A 20565-nucleotide genomic window follows, 5' to 3' on the forward strand; every position below is an offset into this window, starting at 1 on the left:
AGATGTCCATATAAGGAGTTGTGTATTATTTCCATGGCAATTTACCACAGGTGCACACAACAATAATGTAAAAACTGGTGTGAGTCCATGTTTGAAAGACACAAACTCGGGTGAACAAACGTTGTTTACAAAAGCCAATTTAGATGTTTATTATCCCGGCGTACGGATTCTGCTTCATAAACTTCATTTCCCACAATCCTAGGGGAATGAAACGCGGTGACGTCACGAGTGTCCGTGCTGTCGTTGGCAACGGCGGAGGCTGGAGCGGGAAGGTTACGAGTAACTCGCCTGAAGCGAAGAAATCAAAACAGTTTGAGCAGCAGGTGGACGTGGAATGGACAGACACCGTAGACTGTCCACAATGGTGTAAAGACAATTGTTCTGTCGACTCTTGAGAAGGGAGCCATACTTCCGGTCGTAAAATAGTTGCTAGCTAACGTCTGTGAATTGATAATACACGCGAGAGTTTGAAGAAGAAGCAAGACTCACAAAGGCATCAGCAGATATTCACTATCAATGGCCTCCAAAGGTAAAGTCAAGTGTTCAATTAAAGTCTAAAGACTGTGACGGGAACTTTACGTGGCTGTCAATACTGTTCATGAGTTAAACATGCAAACAACACGCTTGTTTTTCATCCTTTTCCCTCTGCTAGTGTTATTGTACAGGTGCTTAAACACAGTAGGGTCACTTGACCTCAGTCACTGAAACCTGTTTCTGAACTCTTCTGCAGGTTGGCAGCATCCTTATGCCAACATATTCAAACACGTCCGAGTTGAAGAATGGAAAAAGTCTGCGAAAGAGGGAGAAGTGTCAGTGTGCATGGTAACTCTATTTCTACATCACAGACCCACAAATCCCTTCCTAATCTCTGTCAATCTATCAATATTTATTTATATAGCACTTTATAATATCTGCAAGGTACTCAAGCTGCTTCACTTAACATAATTATCACTAATAATAATGATTTAGCTGGAATAAAATACACAATAAAACAAGAATCTATTAGAAAATGTACAATTAAGAACAGAGGGAAAGTGTCTTCGTATCTGGACCTGGGTACAGCCAGTAGCCTCTGACCTAATACGATGAGCGTAAATCCCTGTCATTTTCATTTTCTGCAGATATTGTTAAAATATCTGCAGAATAAGGTGGAGTAAGCTTTTAAAGCAAAAAGTAAAAATCTTAAAATCAACTCTGAAATGAACCGGCGGCCAATGAAGTTGATCTAAAACAAGAGTGATGTGTCAGTGACTCTTTTTATTTGTATAATGACAAATAAAATGTCTCCCCTCCAAAACCGTGCCCCCTCCTGTGCACTACTGCCCCCACACAGAAGGTTTTAGGTGGCTATGATCGATCATTCCTCCACCAACCTCCACACTCCTCTCACCCACCCTTGTGGGCTCGGGGCTTTCTCTGTCACTGGAGAACGCTACGTTAAGAGATGCTCCACCCACGTTCAATACATAGACTTTATGTACTTTGTTCTCTGTGTTGTTAATACTTAAGCAGGGTTAGAGTTTACTTCCCAAATTACTCTGTTGGATGTAGTATCTATCTAGCTCTCTCTGTCTATATATATATATACACATATATATGTAGTATTAAACTGTGAGTTTTTTAAACAAAGTTAGTTTACTTTGATCTCCTCTCTCCATGGCACCTTCCAGGACAAGACGCTGAAATGTTCAGTGTTCAGAATCAGGGGTCCTGTTCCTGCCAACAGCTACATTCTGGTACCCAGAAACAGCAAACAGTCTCTGGGGCTGACGGGACGTTACTTCTACCTTCTCTTCAAGCCCACTCCTGGCAAATACTTTGTTGTTCACCTGGATGTTGCTGCTGAGGTATTTTATTGGATGATCCTCTTCACGTGTATACATCGTGTGTATGTATCGATGTATCAGTGTTCTTTAAATAGTTTATTATTCAGTCTGTTCTTTTTGAAACGCATGATGAGACTAATCCACAGCCTCATTACCTTTCATTTTAATTCTTTGATATTTGAAAGTCTGTTATTGTTGTGTTGCTGTTTGAGTCTAATACATTAAATTGTGTGTAAAAAAAACCCAAACATTATGTTGTTTATTAAAATATTTGTCTTTTTAGAAATGTTGAAAAGAAACCCTGTCCCTACAATTTAGCTTAGTGAGAAAATAACAAAGATTTATCTACTATAAATTCCACTTCTTTGGCATTTGAGAAGATCTCAGTGGTTGAAACTGACAAGAAAAGGATGACTTTTTCGATCCCTTTCTCTCTCTGGTGTAATGCAGGAGGGTCAGGTGGTGCGCGTTTCCTTTTCAAATATGTTCAGAGAGTTCAAGTGCACGTCAACCTGGCTTCAGTTTCCTTTCTTGTGTGGAGCCGCCAAGGATTCGGTCTACGACAGCACGTCCAAATCTGCTAGACATGGTAACGCACGTGCAGCCTTGCTTACAAAGACATGACTGTTTTCATCTTCCATCATCTCGCCGCAGTATTGACCGTGTTTATGTGCTGCAGGTTTTGTGGGTCCGGCGCCCAACTCGGTGCGCTGGACGTGTCTGATGCTCGATCTACAGAGCGTACTGTCCGTCTACCTCAGCCGCTGCTACCGTCACCTGAAGAGTATCAAGCTGTGTGCCAACATGTCGGTGAAAAACTTGTTTACCAGTGACCTGCTGCTGGATCCAGGTGAGACTCAGTCCACTCAGCTGAAAGGTGCTGCGTATGCTGCGCCTTTCACCTAAAAATGTTATGTTGATGTAAAACAAATGTCTAAAACCCATGTAAAACCCATGTCTACTTTGTTATGTCCCTAGTGGGTTGAAATAATACAATTACTCGCTTAGGAAATGCAAAAAATGAATAAGATACAGTGTGGTACTCTTTGTGAACGCTTGACATTTACTTTCCTCATCTCCTTGTCATTTCTTTTCTTTAAATAGGGGTTTCCTTCGGTGAAGCCAAGCTGAGGGGGCTGGCCTCTTCTCTGGGAACAGGTCCCATGCCGAGAGACATGTCATTCCCTGTTCCTCAGGGAAGCTCGTGGCATGACCTCTATGATCATATCAAGTACGGCTACCTCACTAGATAACAGAAAGTTCATACCTGCCGTAGTATTGGAAAAAAACAACACTAGCACTGCACCACATTTCAGCAAAAATGTGATTTAGGTAAGGTAGGAGCTCAGCGTCTGAACCACTAACATCCAGCTGTTTGGAATGTCATTTAGGAGAATGTATTAAACTAAATGTATGTTGCTAGTATTACCTCTCTATCAACAAAAACAAAAGACCTAGTTTGATGATGTTGGGAAGCAGAGTGGGATCAAGAGCTTTGGTTCACCTGATGAAGTGACTGATCCTCTCTGTCTTTTTCCAGAAGTCCCTTTGATTTGCAGCTTTTTGAAGTTGTCATACACCACACAGCATATTTAAAAAGTGTCACACTGACCAATCAGCTCCCCCTCTGTCTCCACTACCTGCTGTTATCTTCAGGGGGGATTTTCCATGTCTTACAGTAATACGTGACTGATTTATTCTCTCATTACTCCAGTTAAATACAAACTGTAAAACCAACAGAATGTTTTTACGGATTTAAGAAATTCTCCTCACTGATTACAGAGAACTGCCATGGTGTCTCATATTTTGTCCGTCTCCAACAGGTTTCCCTCAGAAGGAACAAAATTACCATTTGACTCCATTCAAAAAAGTATTCCAGGCAGTAAGTCATGAGATACAGGTACCCATGTCTATTATTTGCAGCATTGTTAGTGACTGACCTTCATGTCCACAATTTCAAGCAGGTACTGTGGCCAGTCAAAGGAGTCCCACGAGAGCAGTGCCTCGCTGTGTCAACCTCAGCAGAGCAGTTCAGGACCGCGTGTCTCTCATCCAGCAGATCACCACACCAAAATCAGTAAGACGACATTTAACTTCTTACATCCAGCCACTGTGTATTTACTTAGATGATTTTTTCAGTGCAGCGCAGTGGAGTAGTGGCTGGAAATGTAGCTTTACAGCAAAAAAAACCCTGGGTTTGCGACCCCTTCTCACTGTTAGGAGTTTGCATGTTTTACCATGTTCACGTGGGTTTTCTCCGGGTACTCCATTTTCTTCCCACAACAGTTGCGGTGGATGATGTGAGCTCAAAATTATATATCAATATGCCGCATCGATTCCTTTTTTATATGTACTCTATTGCCTTGTTTTAAAGTGCTTTACAAATAAAGTTGGATTGGATTGGATAATTTCAAAAATAAAAGTGCTGTTTTAATATGTGACAATATTCACAATAAAAAAACACATATTTATGATGCAAAATTCATCTTTTTCTTAAGTAACCATAGGTGTGAATGTGAGAGTAAATGGTCGGCAATGAATTTATTTCCTCCTGTCTCCTCAGCTGCTGAGGCCCGTGGTGACCAGCATACCCGAGTTACCTGTAATCTCCACCCACAACAGCGATGGCCTTCTTTGTCATAATGATGACCAGCAGCAGGTGTCGGCATGCCTCAGTCCACACCAGCTGACGTCCAGGCCGCCTCATTTCACTGACGACAGTGGAGTTCATGTGTTTGTGCATACTGAGGACGCATGCAGCAAACAAGGCGACGATAGTGAAGAAGAGGTGATTTAATGCAATTTAATGTGAAAGCACAGGGAAAATCTCATTATACAGATCTTTTGTACACCACACTCAATTCAGTGTGTGACACGATGTCTTTTGTATACTTCTGTTAAGGTTTTGAGAACGACCTTGGTAAATTCCCAGGCTTGTGGCAGTTCTGTGCCACGTCCTCTTCATTATTCATCATCTAAAGCCATCAAACACGAGGTGAGCGAGGCTGTGCTGAAAGCATCGTTTGTTTGAGTACTAAAATCTTTACATCTGCCTTTTTTTTTTTTTGCTCTCCTTATTAGAAGCTGCTCCCAGACCCAATTCTCAGGCTTAATCGAATCATTGGCTTTGGAGGAGCCACTACTAAATGTGTAAAATGCTCCTTTTTATCAGTTTTGTCACACTGGCTTCTCTTAAATGACATCTTTCAGGGTCATTAATAAATGACATTAAGTCACTATTTTACTCTATTACACCGTAGGCTCTGTGGACCAAATCGGGGGATGCAGTGGTTTATCCGTGTCACGCAATTATTGTCTCCATGAAGATTCCCTCGAAACAGCAAAGATTCTTCATCGGTCACACTGATAAGGTAAATGAGCATAGTATGTAGGATGGCCAACTTGATTCCTGAGTTACTTTAAATACTCGACCTTATATGCCATTTTTATTCCGTAGGTGTCTGCGTTAGCTTTTAATGGCAACACATCACTGCTGGCCTCAGCACAAACTGGGAATCATAGTGTTGTTCGAGTGTGGAACTACCACAAAGGAAACTGTGTGGCCATACTCAGGAGTCATGCTCATTCGCTGTCCTCTCTCAGGTAACCAACTGCATACACACCTGTAGTTATTTTACTGGATTCTGCGTCCTGCTCCCTCATTCATTTTCTCTATTTTTTGGTTCCAGCTTCTCATACAGTGGCAGTATTCTCTGTGGAGTTGGTAAAGACAGCCACAGCAAAACAGTACGTTGCTTAAAGCTTTGCACTGGATCTGTAATGAGAGTTATTGACATTATTCGATTATTTAAGTTTATGTGACTCACGTTTGCCGTGCGCAGACGGTGGTGGTGTGGAACACGACGAACGTGACCAAAGGTGGAGAAGTGAGCGTCTTAGCCAAGGCACACACAGACGTGGACATTCACACCATGAAGGTCGCCTTCTTTGATGACACAAGGTACCGTTGTTTCTGTGGTTTCGTCCTAAATTTGTATCATATCGATTGATGCGTCTCTTGAGACGATAACCTTCTAATAATGTTCACTGAGCTGGTGCTTTAATAAAGTAAAATAAAATACTGGGCCAAAATGAACAGAGCCTCTCAAACACTTCGTATAATAAACATGCTTCAAATGAAAGTGAAAAATGTCTTTTCAAAACACTGGACTGCAGATAACACTGACAAATAGAACTTCTAGTTCTTCTTGAGGTAAAATGGCGATTGCCAGTTTAAGCTGTTTCAGTTCATCAAGCGAGGAGAAATGTCACTGGGAGGGCAAAATTCAAGTTTAAATAAACACAATATGTCATTTTTCCAAATGTTTTCCCAGTTTTTATTGTTTAGTTTTTTTTCAAACACATATGACCTCCCCTCTTCTGACCCACTAAGAGTACATTATAATGATATAACAATAAAAAACTGTATATCCATATTTATTCTGTCCTTCTTATAATATATCCTATTAATACACTGCATATATCTATATTACATTACATTTAGCAGACACTTTTATCCAAAGCGACTTACAAGGGATGGAGAACAACATGCCATTTAACCACTGAGCTATATTATTCTTGCTACTATTATAATGTTACTGCTACTGCCTTGCACATATCTGTACATGTGTATTCATACATTGCTCATATTACACGGCCATATTTATTATAATATAGCCAATGCACACATACACTTATATTACTGTAAAACCACCTTCTGTACCAACTTGAATACCAAATAGCTTTTTTTGCACTCCTGGTTAGATGCGAACTGCATTTCGTTGTCTTTGTACTCTGCACAATAACAATAAAGTTTATACTTATCCACTCTAATCTAATCTGATCTAATCTGATCTAATCTAATAGTGGTAGCCAATGATCCACACGGCACACACTCTAAATAACTGTTGTCATGAAAAGACAGTGCCTTCTCTGTGGGTACTTCCTCAGATAATTAGGATTTAGTTTAGTAATGATGACTCATTACTCTCTTAAGTATCACAATTATTAAGAGTTGCTTCATTTAGTATCTGAACCAACATAAATATGAGGAAGGAATAGATTCCTGAAGGTTAGATACACTCGCCTGAAAGACCCGAGAATGTCATTGTTTATGAAATGAGGACTTGAGTAATGTCGCATTTGCAATCTATGATTCATGCATGGTACCTGTGGCTCTTTCCAATGGCAATCCGGCATTTGGGTTTGTTTGCAGCCTCCCCGAGGTCCCTCGGGGGCAGGTCGGGTGCATCTTTTGACATTCACAGAGAACTGTATGTGATCCCTCGCATGCCCTTTGTAGCCTGCACACGGCCGATCCTCCAGCATACATCCTCCAGAGAGAGTTCATGCAGTGCTAACGTGTGCACCTTTGTAGATAGGATGACAAACCGGCATTTCAGTATTTTATGTCTGAGTCGTAAGAAGGAACTGAGGTATTCTGTAATGAAAGAAATGCTACTTCTGCTGTGTGTGTTGCCACATTTTTGTCCACACTCACACTCACCATCAGTGTTGGATATTCTTAGTACAGAAAGGTGCAAAAAGCCTCGAGTGGGAGAGAGGAAAAATGTCTCCAGCTGCAAAAGCAGAACAGAGATAGGCCTTGCACTGACTTAATCCCAGTGTGTTGGTTTATAGGATGGTGTCGTGCGGTCGCGACAATATTCGTCTGTGGCGAGTGAGAAATGGAACGCTGCGGTCCTGTCCACTGGACCTGGGTGAATACCACTCGGTGGACTTCACTGACGTGTCCTTTGAAGAGGGAAACGCCTCCAGCCAGAATCCTGAAGATCAAACACTGTGAGTGAGCAAGTCAGTCACACACTGAAAACTGTGTACACGTGAAAAGAAGTCATTATTTAAAAAAAAAATCTTTGACTGTCCCGTTTTACAGGTATGCCAGCAGTCGGAGTGGCCATGTTTTTGAGGTCGACTACAGCAGAGTTGTTATTAGAAATGTGAGACGGCTGTTCCCCGCTCAGCAGCAGCACTCGGAGCGCAGGGAGAAAATGACTTTTAACACAGGTGGGTTTGAAGAAGAGAGAGAGATGTGTGAAACGGATGGGAGGGTAAAGGGAATCAATCAATCAATAAATAAATAAATCTGTGTGTGTGTGTGTGTGTCACAGGTCCGGGCATTGCCATCAACAGCATCAGTGTGTCCTCCTCGTTCTGTGCCACGGGCTCTGAAGACGGCTTCCTGCGTCTCTGGCCCCTTGATTTCTCGGCCGTCTTCCTGGAGGCTGGTAGGCCCAGCGGAGTGCATCGTAACATTTAGCTTCAGCTAATCTAACAATGCCAGACTAATCACATTTTTACTCCATGTTTCATATTCCATTGTTTTGCAAAGAGTTTTTAAGCCCATGGTAACAATGAGCAACTCTTACACGAGTGTATCTTTATTTGGGAGTCAAATAAAGGCAAAGAAAGCTACATTTAAGAATTCAACTTATAGATTAAGACGTGCAATAAGCATTTGCGCTTTGCAGGAGTTCCACTACAGTTGCCTTCTCTGTGTCATACATATACTGTACAGGCTGCGTATTAGTGTTTGGGCAAAAGGACGGCTACAGGCTACAGGGTTAACACATGCAAACAATGTAAACTGACACAGGCAGAGTGATTCTGTGACAGAGGCAAGAATAATTATTTCTGCAGTGTGCTGTGCTCTCTGACATCCTCACACCAAGCAAACGGGTCTATTCAGACACATGTTATTGTTTTCCAGAGCACGAGGGACCCGTGAGTCTGGTGTCAGTCTCGTCAGACTCTCTTCAGGTCCTGGCAACCACCTCGACTGGGAACCTGGGTTTCCTCGACGTGAGCAGCCGTGGCTACAACACTCTGATGAGGTCTCACACGGACACCGTGCTCGGCTTCAGTGTGGACGGCATCCGTCGGCATCTGACGACAGCCTCGTCTGACGGCACAGTGCGCATTTGGGACATAGACTCCTTACATCAGGTAAAGCAATTTCAAGTCCAGTGTTTCACGACTCGGGAGATTATCGTGATGTTTTGCATAATTTCAGGTTAAGCGGTGCACACAGTATTAATGACAGATTTTCAGGAACTACTTTACCATCAATGTTCCTGACGTTCTTTTTGTGCTACCTCTAATTCAAGCTCATACGTGCTGAAGTCCTGTGTGATCTTTCTGTTGTTCTGATTGAGTTCATCCTGGGGAGTCAGACTCTCTCAGGTCATAGATTGACTGAGAAAAGGCTACAAATACGTGCACAGCCGTACGGAGCGACTCATTGGAAAAAAGAACGGCAGGGTTTTCTTTCCTCGTAGATTTATGTGTCTTTGAACCATTGATCTGTTAACAGTTGAACCGCGTGTGTCTGTTGTTGTCTCCCGTGTTCAGCTGTACGATTTTGTCCCCGAGGACAGCCCCTGTTCGGTGGCCTTTCATCCCAGTGAGCAGGTTTTCTCTTGTGGCTCCAGCTCGGGCATCGTCAGGGTCTTTGACATCTCCAGTGCCAAACTGTTGGCTGAACATAAGTACGTCTCAACTCACTTTTTCAGCCCAACAAAATAGTGGGTTGGTTGTGATTATGTGGACATGTTAATGAGTGTTTAATTTTATATACATATATGTAGCAGGTGCATTTTCTTCTGTATTGTTTAAAGGGCGGTTTCACCCAATTTTTCTTGTTTAATTCACATTCTATTACAGAGTTGGATTCAATTTGACCAGGTTTTTTTGGTTTATTTATTTATTTGTTTTTTTTTCCAGATCTAGTAGTGTATGGCATACTATATAACACTAGTCAGTTTATATGACATATGAGACAGTAATTCACATCATTATAAATGGTAAGCGTTCATTAACAATATTCACTTATTTCTGTAGCCCAATTTATAATTGGTCCTTAGTACTTATGCAGAAATTTGCCTTAGCTATGATTGAAGTGAATTAGCTGCATATTTGCTCAGTTAAGTTCATTATATTGTAATTATATACAGAGGAGGCCAGTATGATAACATTTTCAGTATCAATCAGCGCACCAAACAAAGAGTTGTCCTCCACGAGAGTAATGAACCCTTTTGTATTCTTGATGCTTCCATAATAGGCAGCACAGAGGTGAAGTGGTGGGCCTCGCCTTCTCTCCAGATGGGGAGTTTATGTACAGTGCAGACTCTCAAGGCTCCCTTGCACTTTACGACTCCTCCGAGGAGGACCACAATGTGATCAGAGTTTTATGTATGTATACGCACGAGCTACTGCACATCCACACATATGTACTGCATCAACGTCCTTAATAGTAATGGAGCATTCACCAGTCGCTGGACTCCCTGTGTACCTGATTTGTTAGGTAATGTGTTGGCCCGAGGCACTGAGCACGCTCCAGACGCTCTAACTGTGAGCAGTGACAGCCGCTGTCTGGCGTTTGTCGGCCCCTCTGAGCACATAGTCACCGTCGCTGACGCGCGGTCTCTGGAAGAGGTATCTATCTCGCACGTTGTCACCTTTCAGCACTGTGCCATTTGTTGTATTGCTCAGGTAAATGAAATGAATGTGAATGAGATCTCGTGCAATGACTAGAGAGGGGCAGCGTCACCCTTTAATCCCGAGACTTTCTCTTTATAGTATGTGTCCCACTGACTAATCCCATATGTCCAGTTGCTCCGTGTAGATGTGAGTATTTTGGATGTGGAAAGCCCTCGTCTGGATTCTGCGATGAAGGTCTGCTTTTCTCTGGCTTCTAAAGAACACTTACTGGTCGCGACATCTGCCAATAAAATCCTGTGGGTAAACTCTAAGACAGGCCGCCTGCTCCGAGAGGTAACACCGCAGATGATGTTTGCATGCACAAATTATTTATCGAATGTTTACCCCAGGAAAACTTTGAAAATGTTGAAGATCGTTTAATCTGAAAGAGAAGAAAATCAGGGGATGTAGACGAACGTTTCCGCCGTGTGTGAGAGTGTGTTTTTTCCTTGGCTGCAGATTTCAAAGGTTCACAAACACCAGTGCTCGTCCCTGGCTGTGAGTGAGGACAGTCGATTTTTGCTGACGGCAGGACACAACGCTGTCAAAGTCTGGGATTATAACATGCAGCTCGAGATTAACTCGCAGGTATTTGACACTTAAATGATTTATAACTTTCTTTTTTTGTTATCACTGTTTAAATAAATGTACTTTACAGATGTACATATAGTAAAGTAAGGTTTATGTATATAAGTACATTGAGGCCCAGAGGAACAATATTTGATGAAATTATATTTTCATTTGGCAGAAATTGCAGATACATTTTATATTGAAGTGTATAATCACCACTTGTATTAAGTGTTGAGTTTTATTACCCCCCGAATGAGCTTTTTAATGTTTCTATCAGACTTTACAATAGTAATAGTATAGTATAGTATAGTATTTGTAACTGAGTAACAGAGCCTCTCATTTCTCTGTATCAGATGTTCGTTGGTCACAGTCAGCCCATCTGCCAGGTCAACTTCACCCCTGACCAGCTAGGTGTCGTCTCAGTGGGAGATGCAATATTCATTTGGGACTTCCTGGCACATTCTGACTCTTTGCCTGACAGCCGGTAATAACTTTGATTTTTAATGCGTGCATTAGACTTGTTTTATTGTTTTTTTATATTGCTTAGCTTTTTCATTCTCCACTCATAGTTCAACTCTCAAAGCAAGCCACGTCTCGACTCCTAAAACAGGTAAAGCTCGTAGGTGCTAGAATAACATAGAATTATAGAAAAAGAAATAAGACAAACTGTTTCACGGGTTTGTGTTGTTGTGTATTGAACAGTTCACCAGCATGGTGGAGTCCAGTTGTCCAGTGGGATGCCTCGACAGACGGCACCCCTCCCTTCCTCACCTCCTCCAAAACTGGACATCGGAACAACTGACCGGGGCGGTAAGTTCTCCCTTCCACTTTTACCCACCAATCTAAAATGTTATTGAATGTAGGATTGGATGACACATTTGAAAATCTGTATGCACACACATTTATGACCAGATTTCTTTTGCTGAAATCTGATCCATTAAAAGTTGTTGCAGCAGAAAAAATGAATGTATTTATGCTCTAGGTAGAAGACAGATCATCATGTAGACTGAAGGAAGACGGTCTTGCTCAAAACAGTTACTACTGACATCCAAGTAATACATCATCATGCCAAAATATTAGTGTGAATATAATCTGAAGTATCTGCAAGTCTGCCATGTGGTGCATGATTTATATAAGCAAAAAAAGGAGGATAAAGCAGTAGAAGATGGATGATGTATGGATAACATAATGTAGTTGAGTAGATTTAGACACAACGTAGCCAGTTAGTGAAGGCATCACTCTGTCGCTCTTCCGCAGCGTTTGGCTCCTCGTCTCTTTGTGAAGACACACTGACCATCACAACTGCTCCCGTCCAAACCAGTGGAGCAGGTCCTTCATCTGACCCCAGACCTGCCTCCTTCCTCAAAGTTACAGAGCTGCTCGACACGTCACCCCTGAAGACCAGCCACACTGACCACAGTAAGTGCTTCACTTTAGTGTCTCCTATCGACGGTGGACTAACTTTTAGTTGTACTTTTTGTTTTACTTTTTGCTACTTTGTTGTTTAAGGTGATTCAAAGGGGAAGAAGCCTATACGTCCAGATTGTTACAAGCACTTTATCCCACGTTTCAAGACCTGCACTTTTGATCAGGTAAGAAATACGCTGTATGGTGTCAGTCACACTCCAGGTTTCTGTTAAATGTAATCAACTGCTGTAAAGCAAATATTGGGAGTTAGGCGGTGTTTGCTTAATATCATAAATAAAGGCTGCCAAATGCTGTTGTTGTATAGTTGCTGCTTCAGTTTATTATTGCACTAATATTTGGTTTGAACTAAGTGCAGGGGGGATGTTGTGGTTTCTTCATCATTGCCTGTTGCCATCCATTGTTCCTGCTATTTTTCCAGTACAACTACATGCAGAAGCAGGAGGGAGTTTCAGTCCTTCACACTTACCTTTTTTTTTTTTTATCACAATGCCAACTGTTTCACCTCCCTGAAGCGTAAAACTGAGTGTATTGTTTGCTCACTTTCCCACTACTTTTCTCTCATCCAGGCTGCGGTGGCTCCCCAACCAGGCAAAGAGGGATTAAAGCTGAAGGCAGTGATTGGCTACAATGGCAATGGGCGTGGCAACATGGTGTGGAGTGCAGAAAAAGGTCATTACACTCATTCACTCAATCTTCTACCACTTTATCCTCCACATGAGGGTAGCACTGGTGCCAATCTGTAAGTGTTAGGCATCAGGAGAGGTAGTTTTTAGTTTTCAGGCTGAGGAGCGAAACACAAGTGACCCTAAGAAACTTGCTGAAAAAAAGGGTTCATTAAGTTGCAGAGGCTTAGTCCACCTTTCCACCGAGGGGCTCGTTAAGGAGAGGCTCCTGCCACATCTGCAGTAGCTCTTTCTAGTTTCTATGTATAGCACAGTATTTATTTCACCAAAGACACACAAATGCAGCTGCATCTGTACACTCGGGTGTTCACATAATCATTTGATCTGCAATTATTTACTCAGTAAATCAGGTGGCCTATCAAACATCAGGAGTTTGCACAGTGGGGTATGATCACACACACTCTGAAAATTAACTACAGCTCAACTCAAGCTATTATAATAATTGTTATATAATTGTTTTGTTTTTGTGCATCGTCCTTTGCTTTTTCGCTGCAGGTTTATTTGCGTATTCGTGTGGTTGTGTCGTGGTGGTAGAGTACCTGCAGTCAGGAAGTCAGAGACACCTGCAAGGCCATAGCGAGGAGATCTCGTGTCTCGCCGTCTCAAATGATGCACAGGTACTTTCACATACAGTAGCGTATGTACAGTCGACTCAGTACAGACTTCTGTAATGGCGCGTCTCTCCTGACCAGACAATGGCATCAGCAGCTGGCAGCAGTAATGGCAGCCACAGCCTCATCTGCGTGTGGGACATCCAGAATGGAATTTGTCGTAAGAACATTTCCTACCACAAAGGCCTGGTGCAGTGTCTTGCTTTTTCCAGGGACGACCGCTTCTTTCTCTCTGTTGGTGAGTCAAATTCTTCCTCTGCCTTTTTCTATGTCAAATAAAAATGATTCTGCTCCACCTAACATCTGTTTCTATATCTGGTTTCCTCCTTAGGAGATTTCTCTGACCCAGTAGTGGCTCTGTGGAGCAGCAGCACCTTCCAGCTGCTCTCCAGTGTGAGTGTGTCTGGGCCGATCCATGACGTAGCCTTCAGTCCTTCAGCATTCAGCCAGCTGGCTTGTGTGGGCAGCCAAGGGGTTTACTTCTGCCTCATCAACACCTGTGGCCTGGATGTTGATCTTAAGGTAAAATAACCATGGTTTAAAAATAAAAAAGAAGGTTTATTCAGCTGTTTTCCTCGCTACGCCTTCACCTTTCAGGTCCAGAAGGTGAGAACACCAGTGGAGCTTGGTGATGTGGAGCTGACAGCTCTGTGCTACCACATGGACTCCCTTCTGTTCACCGCCACTAATCGAGGACATGTTTGCGTTTGGGATGTTAACACGCATCGCTGCCTCATGACTTGGAACGCTGATGAGGGAGAGATAGGTAAAAAAAAATAGGCTGTACTTTTTTGTCCTTACGAATCACACGGACACAAGATATGACAGCATTGTTGGCATTTTGACACTTGTATTTCATTTGGGGGGGAGGAATTAAATGATAATTGAATTGGATTGGTGTGGTTTCTCGGTGTAGGAGTGCTGCTGTGTCGAGGGAACCGTCTGTTGACTGGCAGCAACACCCGCTGGTTGCGACTGTGGGAGGTAGAAGCTGTACAGAGTATGCAGCCTCAGGTCAAAGTCTGCAGTGTGGGGGACAGGTATGTAGCTCATTCTCTCTCTAAGTCCTCTTGTGTCTTACAAGACACATGTGTCGTTACATTTCACTTTATATAAAGGTTTATACAGACCTTTAAGAACCACACCCTGTAAATAATACAGTGTATTGCATATGTGGAGGGTTGCGTGTATTTTGATACCACTGAGAGCATAAGAAGAGACAAACAAATTAGGCATTACATGTAAATAAATAAATCAGTAATAGTAAGCAATTTGTGGCAACAGATCTATATTTATGCCTCCTCTTGACTTCCCACACGTACTAGCCATGTGATGTAAACAGGAAGTAGTATCTGCTCTGCACATGCTTTATAACAGGAAGAGGGAAAAGTAGAGTTTCTGTGTATTTTAAGGTTCATACATTCTTGTTCATAATGTCTACTGCTGTTGAAAGCATCTAGAGGTGACAATCACAAATTGAAATATTGAATTATTAATAAATTGTTGGTGATGATTGACATAAAATGTGGGAATTTTCCTGTTAATCATGAATATTTAATGGATTTTCCTTTGTAAAATGTATAGTCTTACTCCTTTTGGCTGTTTCTGATACATATCCACATACATGTGTTTGGATAAAGAAGTATGATTGTGAAGTCCCACTGAACGTCCAGGTTTATTTGTAGTAGTAGAATCCACTTCTGAAGAGTGGTTCTTGGTGTTTTCAGCCATCGTGCTGCTGTATTAGCCGTCTCACTTTACTCGAGCCACGTGCTTCTTGCATTTGAAACTTCTGCTCATTTGAAACAAAATGCAGCACGGACACAAAAACGAAAAATGTATATACCGACAAACAGAGGCAGTCAATAGTTTGAATGTGACATACATTTCTTTCTAATTAAATGTTACAAACTACAGCTTTAATTAAGTGACCTGTTTTCTGCCTGTCAGTGGAACATCTGTGGTGTTGGAGCAGGAGCTAATGCTGGACGGAGCAACCGTCAGTGCAGCGTTTGACAACACCATGGACATGGGCATTGTTGGAACCACAGCCGGAACCCTCTGGTACATCAACTGGTCAGACAGCAGCAGCATCCGTCTGGTCAGCGGGCACAAGGCCAAGGTACCGGTGTGACAGTCGCTCATGATGAACAAGTGACATTTTCATATCTAAAAGGTCTGAGATCAGCTCTGCTGAGACACAACAACACAATTATAGAGGGAGGAGAGTCTGGAGTGAATCAATTGATGTTCACACACCACTGTGCTATGGAATAAGACTCAAACAATTACAAAACGTTGGTTTTATCAATGATTGGTGTTAATAATGTGGTGCTGCAGCACTTCACAAGACATTTATTCATTACATTTCTTCCTTATCTAATATTTCGTTTCTAATTGTGTTTATTGGGCCAAGAGATAACAGCTTTTATTCAAAGGACGTCTTCTAATTAAAGAAGTATTCATTAGATTAAAAAAAAAAAGATAAAAGTAATAAGAAATATTTTGAATTATCCTAATTAAAGCAGAAGACTGCAGCAAATGGTCGGGGAAAAAACAGCAATCATTCATTTCTCCTTTTGCCGCTGTCCAGGTGAACGATGTGGTATTCAGCTCTGACGAGAGCCATTTCGCCACCTGCAGCGATGACGGTAGCGTGAGGGTGTGGTCAATCCCCAGCAACGAACTGGTGGTGCAGTTTCAGGTGCTCAGTCAGGTGAGGAAGGAGGGGGTGGGGGTGGGGGGGATTTGAGGCGTACACTTCATCACATCAGGGGCACGTTTTCTGTTTTGTTTCGTGGGAGGTGAGATGCTATTAAACCACTGTGCACACCTGCTCTTCTTTATCGTTCAGGCCTGTGGCTGCGTGTGCTGGAGCCCCTCTTCCAGTCGGGACGGCGCGTGTGTGGCTGCAGGATACAGTGACGGGACCCTGAGGATCTTCCAGCTTGCCTCATCAGAGATGGAGATGAAACTGCAACCCCATCACGTGGCTGTCACAGCCATCCAGTACTCGGCTAGCGGTGAGAGAGACAAGACCAAACCTGCGTGTGTTACATCTAGAATTAGAATTCTACACCAGTAGTGAGCAAACACAAGCCAGGCACAGTGGGCGTCTTGCTCGGCCGTTGGCCCCAAGATTTTAACCAGAGACCTTCCAGTTACGAGCCCTCTTGTCCATCGGCTGCCCATGTTTTTCCAGTTATTTAGTTTATTTAGAGGCTTTGAGCGTCTTCCAAAAGAGAGCCATTGAGTGTTCTGATTTGAAAGGTTACAGTGGTCGTGGTCAAACACGGTGAAAAGGAATGAAAAGCACGTCTTAGAGCTCGCATTCAAAAGGATTTGTAATGCCAGTGACCACACACACACACACACACATCTTTTCATGTCTTTTGACTGTCAGGAAAGTTTTTCAACACAGGCCGCTGTCACATTTGCACATTTTCCTTTCACAACAGTCGTCTCAATGAAAACTATCTACGTCAGGATGAGCTTTTGGACGTTGAATCAGAAAATCGCGTCTTTTTCTCACGTCTGAAAACACCTTTTATCTCAGTGACATTCAGGGGATGCTGCGTGTGATTGTGGATCGTATTATAAAACGTTAACTATAACCGCACAATAGCTGCTATCAGAGAAGACAAGGTCAGAAATGCTACCATTCATGTTGCATTTACTTTACCCTGGGGTTTTTGAAGCTTTTTTTCCTCTTAAAGAAGACGGTCACAAAATAACACCTTGACAAATAAGAAGAAAAAGGTGCTTTACACATGTTTCTTCTGTATGAAACCCAGCCCTAAAGTCTTCAAACTAAATGCACATCTAAAAGTGACCTATGTAGCCAACAAAATACTGTGTATATAAAAGTCAAAACAAATTAAAACATCAACGAACAACGAACATTGACCTATGATCAGGTCCTTGTCGCTTCATTGTTTCATCCTCTGTGTGTGTGTGTGTGTGTCCCGACAGGTCATGTGATCCTTTCAGGAGGGAAGAATGGTCTGGTCGTCGTCAGCAGCTCAGTAAATGGAGCGACGATCCGTGTCATCAGAGACCACAAAGGAGCACCGATTACAGCCATCCATGGTGTAAATGAAGAGGTCAGCTCAGGACGGGAGCTTTATCGTTGCTTGACATGACCTCGTAATAGAAACAGTGAGAGAGCGGTGTTTCCGTGGCAACGGCAAAATGCTTACCAAACACACACTGTATTATCTGTAAATCTCTCTCTGGAGTGTTTTCAAGTATGGGGTGGGTTTTTTTTTTATATTAATGCCAAAATCTCGGCCTCATTTAAAAAAAAACAAACAAAAAAAAACTGCTATTTGATACAAGATATTTCCAATGTGGCTCGATAATGTGAATCCAACATTGAGAGATAACTAGTAGCGCAGGTCACGCCCAAAGTAGAAACATTACAAGTGATATTTTTGGTGCTGTTGGGAGAACAACATGCTTACAGAACAAGAAAGTGATTCAAGCGTTCCAAAAAAGAAGCCATAAGAAGATGAATTAAACCCTGATTCGACTTTAGGCATACAGTGCTTTTGTTTTTTTAAATGATCGATTCAAATCCTCACATTTTGAATGAATATGTGCCTCATAGTTTTAATTATGTGCAGTACAAATGCTGTTCTCTCTGCCCTTCCTTCAAACCAAGAACTGCCTAACATTTCCTATCACCAGCTACAAGCGTGGAGGGCTGTGAACCTTCACCGCAGATCTCGTGACATTTCTTTCATCACTACGTCTCCGGGTACATTTTTATCTTTGTGTCTCATCCGCAGTGTAAGAGTTTGGGATGGGAGGCAAACGAGATGTGGCTGACTGCTAGTGCTGACAGACGTGTCAGTGTGTGGGCTGCCGACTGGCTGAAGGAGGAGTGTGATCTGCTGGACTGGCTCACGTTCCCTGCACCGGCCTATTTTGGGGTACTTTAAGCAATAATACCATTCCTTTTGTTTCAGGTGTAAGGACAAACATATCACTGAGATTGACACCAAGTCCCTGATTTTATGTCAAACCAAATTGTTAGTGTGGATTCCTGTTGTTGGTACTTCTGTTGGCGTGTTTCCACCGGCTCGGCTCGACTCGCCTCAGCACGGCAAGCCGAACAATGCCAAACTGTAGCTCAGTTAAAAACTTAAAAAACGTGGGTTAATCTCTAACAATTACCTGGGGAAATGTCTAAAATCTTAATATTTAACAGAGGAGTCTGGTGCTCCCAAAACCTGGGAGCTGATGAGATGACCAATTAAACTAGAAAACAGACTTATTTCATAGCATCATGATGAAACGAAAAAAAGAAAACACTTAGAGTGGATGATAGATGAACAAAGACCAGTTGAACCTACGTTTTTGACCTGAGCATCAAAAATCGAGATGAAAAGATGACATATGTGACGTCTACATTGAGAATACATTTGTGTGCTGTGCACAAAAGACACCGTGTGAGATCAGCCATTTCAGACATTTAACATTTTAACTCACTTTCCCTCAACCTATGTTCTAATGGTTTTTCTTTTTACATGAACCAGTGTATTGTTTCAGCCTGCTTTAAAGATAATTACGCACTCTGTAACCTTGTTGTGTTGTAGGATGACGACCCACCTCCCAGCCTGGCTGCCTTCTGCCCAGCAGACCCCAGCCTGGTGGTCTACACTGGCTATGGGGTAGAGAAAGAGTTGCTCTTCTACAGTCTGACGAAAAAACAGGTAGCGCTTTGATCTGCCTGTCCATAACTATATATATATATATATATATAGTTATGGATATATATATATATATATATATATATATATATATATATATATATATATATATATATATATATATATATATGTATATGTGTATATATATATATATATATATATATATATATATATATATATATACATACACACAGTATACGTTATGTTTGTGTTTTCTTCCGCAGATAATAAAAAAGATTGCCCTGCCCCACTGGGCCACATGCTTTGATGTCTCGCGTAAGACACAGCTCATAGCTGTGGGTTCCAAAGGTAAAGAACGCCTGCCAACAGCAGTAATAGTGTAAATCGGATTCATGTGTTTGATGAATGTCTCCCCTTGTGTCTGAACTGTCATTAGAGCGAGTGGTGAAGTTACTGCAGTCGAGGAGCGGCAGGTTTCAGGACTTTGTGCAGCACAGTGAGACGCTGCAGACGTGTCACTTCTCTCCCACTGGGACGCTTCTTTTCACGGTGGCTTTTAATGAGATCCTGCTGTGGGAGGTGCTGGGTCTCTGAGGGTTCTCATATCTGTTTGTGAACCTCAAACCTTGTGGGTTTGTTTTGTAATATATGGTTCCTTTTAATATTTTTTTTATCAGTCAAAGTTTTTTTTTTGTTTTTTTTAGGGATATGACTGGTGTGTCTGTCTGATTTTAAAATACAGCCCCTTTTGTATTGATTGGATTTGCATTTCCTGTCATTTCTGATTGTTTGAGTATTTATTTGAGTGTTTTTATGAACACAACAGAAGAAGAAAATTTAGAATAGTTTCTTTTGCTGCTCTGAGATTTAAATGAAAAAGCAGCATGAAAAATTTCAATCTATAAAGTGAGATGACTAACAGTGCCTGGGTGGTTCATACACGCATAAAAGAAGACTGCAGCAAGCAATATGTATTTTTCCATCTTGGTGAAAAACACTGACATAAAGACTTGAATTCAGGCTTTCAAGTTTGACTGAGGGGTAACCCACTGGTTTAAACTATTCAGAAACATACATGCACCGAGTGTTGGTTAATAACCTTGTTTGTTGATTTCAGGCAATTAGTCTTAGCCCTTGTTGTCCGTCATAGAAAGTTAGATGAGGAATACTTATCGTGTCACGTGTGTTATATAGTCGTGTGCATATGAGAGCACAAAAAAACAAGATAGCCACACAGCGGAATTCATATTTTCAAGCAAGCAAACACGAGACA

At 42.0% G+C, this 20565-nt stretch overlaps 1 protein-coding gene across 2 annotated transcripts; it reads left to right on the plus strand.

Annotated features, from left to right (window-relative positions):
• Positions 1–229: 229 nt before the first annotated feature.
• Positions 230–20054, plus strand: wdr90 (WD repeat domain 90). Of its 2 annotated transcripts, none has more exons than XM_044014326.1 (43): positions 230–529; positions 731–822; positions 1671–1847; positions 2277–2415; positions 2506–2676; positions 2931–3057; positions 3650–3708; positions 3788–3903; positions 4390–4614; positions 4729–4821; positions 4908–4976; positions 5087–5197; positions 5284–5429; positions 5516–5573; positions 5669–5787; positions 7467–7628; positions 7723–7853; positions 7958–8074; positions 8557–8792; positions 9198–9334; positions 9907–10037; positions 10150–10280; positions 10458–10619; positions 10785–10913; positions 11249–11379; positions 11465–11505; positions 11598–11705; positions 12153–12314; positions 12405–12487; positions 12890–12992; positions 13502–13623; positions 13699–13855; positions 13949–14139; positions 14215–14383; positions 14534–14657; positions 15568–15739; positions 16211–16333; positions 16472–16640; positions 17590–17720; positions 18408–18551; positions 19218–19334; positions 19556–19640; positions 19729–20054. In XM_044014326.1, the coding sequence occupies exons 1-43, from the start codon at positions 517–519 to the stop codon at positions 19884–19886; spliced, it is 5541 nt and encodes a 1846-aa protein (XP_043870261.1). In that variant the 5' UTR covers positions 230–516; the 3' UTR covers positions 19887–20054. The 2 variants fall into 2 exon arrangements, with proteins under 2 accessions (XP_043870261.1, XP_043870262.1); XM_044014327.1 differs by having other exon boundaries at positions 3791–3903.
• Positions 20055–20565: the final 511 nt, after the last annotated feature.

The sequence above is a fragment of the Solea senegalensis genome, linkage group LG18 (assembly GCF_019176455.1).
Source record: "Solea senegalensis isolate Sse05_10M linkage group LG18, IFAPA_SoseM_1, whole genome shotgun sequence".
NCBI classification, from domain to species: Eukaryota; Metazoa; Chordata; class Actinopteri; order Pleuronectiformes; family Soleidae; genus Solea; species Solea senegalensis.

What these genes read in the sequence shown, in the direction of transcription:
- wdr90 (XM_044014326.1), top strand. An exon ending in CTAAAGCCATCAAACACGAG is followed by an intron (nt 4,822 to 4,907) that starts GTGAGCGAGGCT and finishes TCTCCTTATTAG; the next exon opens with AAGCTGCTCCCAGACCCAAT. An exon ending in CAATGTGATCAGAGTTTTAT is followed by an intron (nt 10,038 to 10,149) that starts GTATGTATACGC and finishes CTGATTTGTTAG; the next exon opens with GTAATGTGTTGGCCCGAGGC.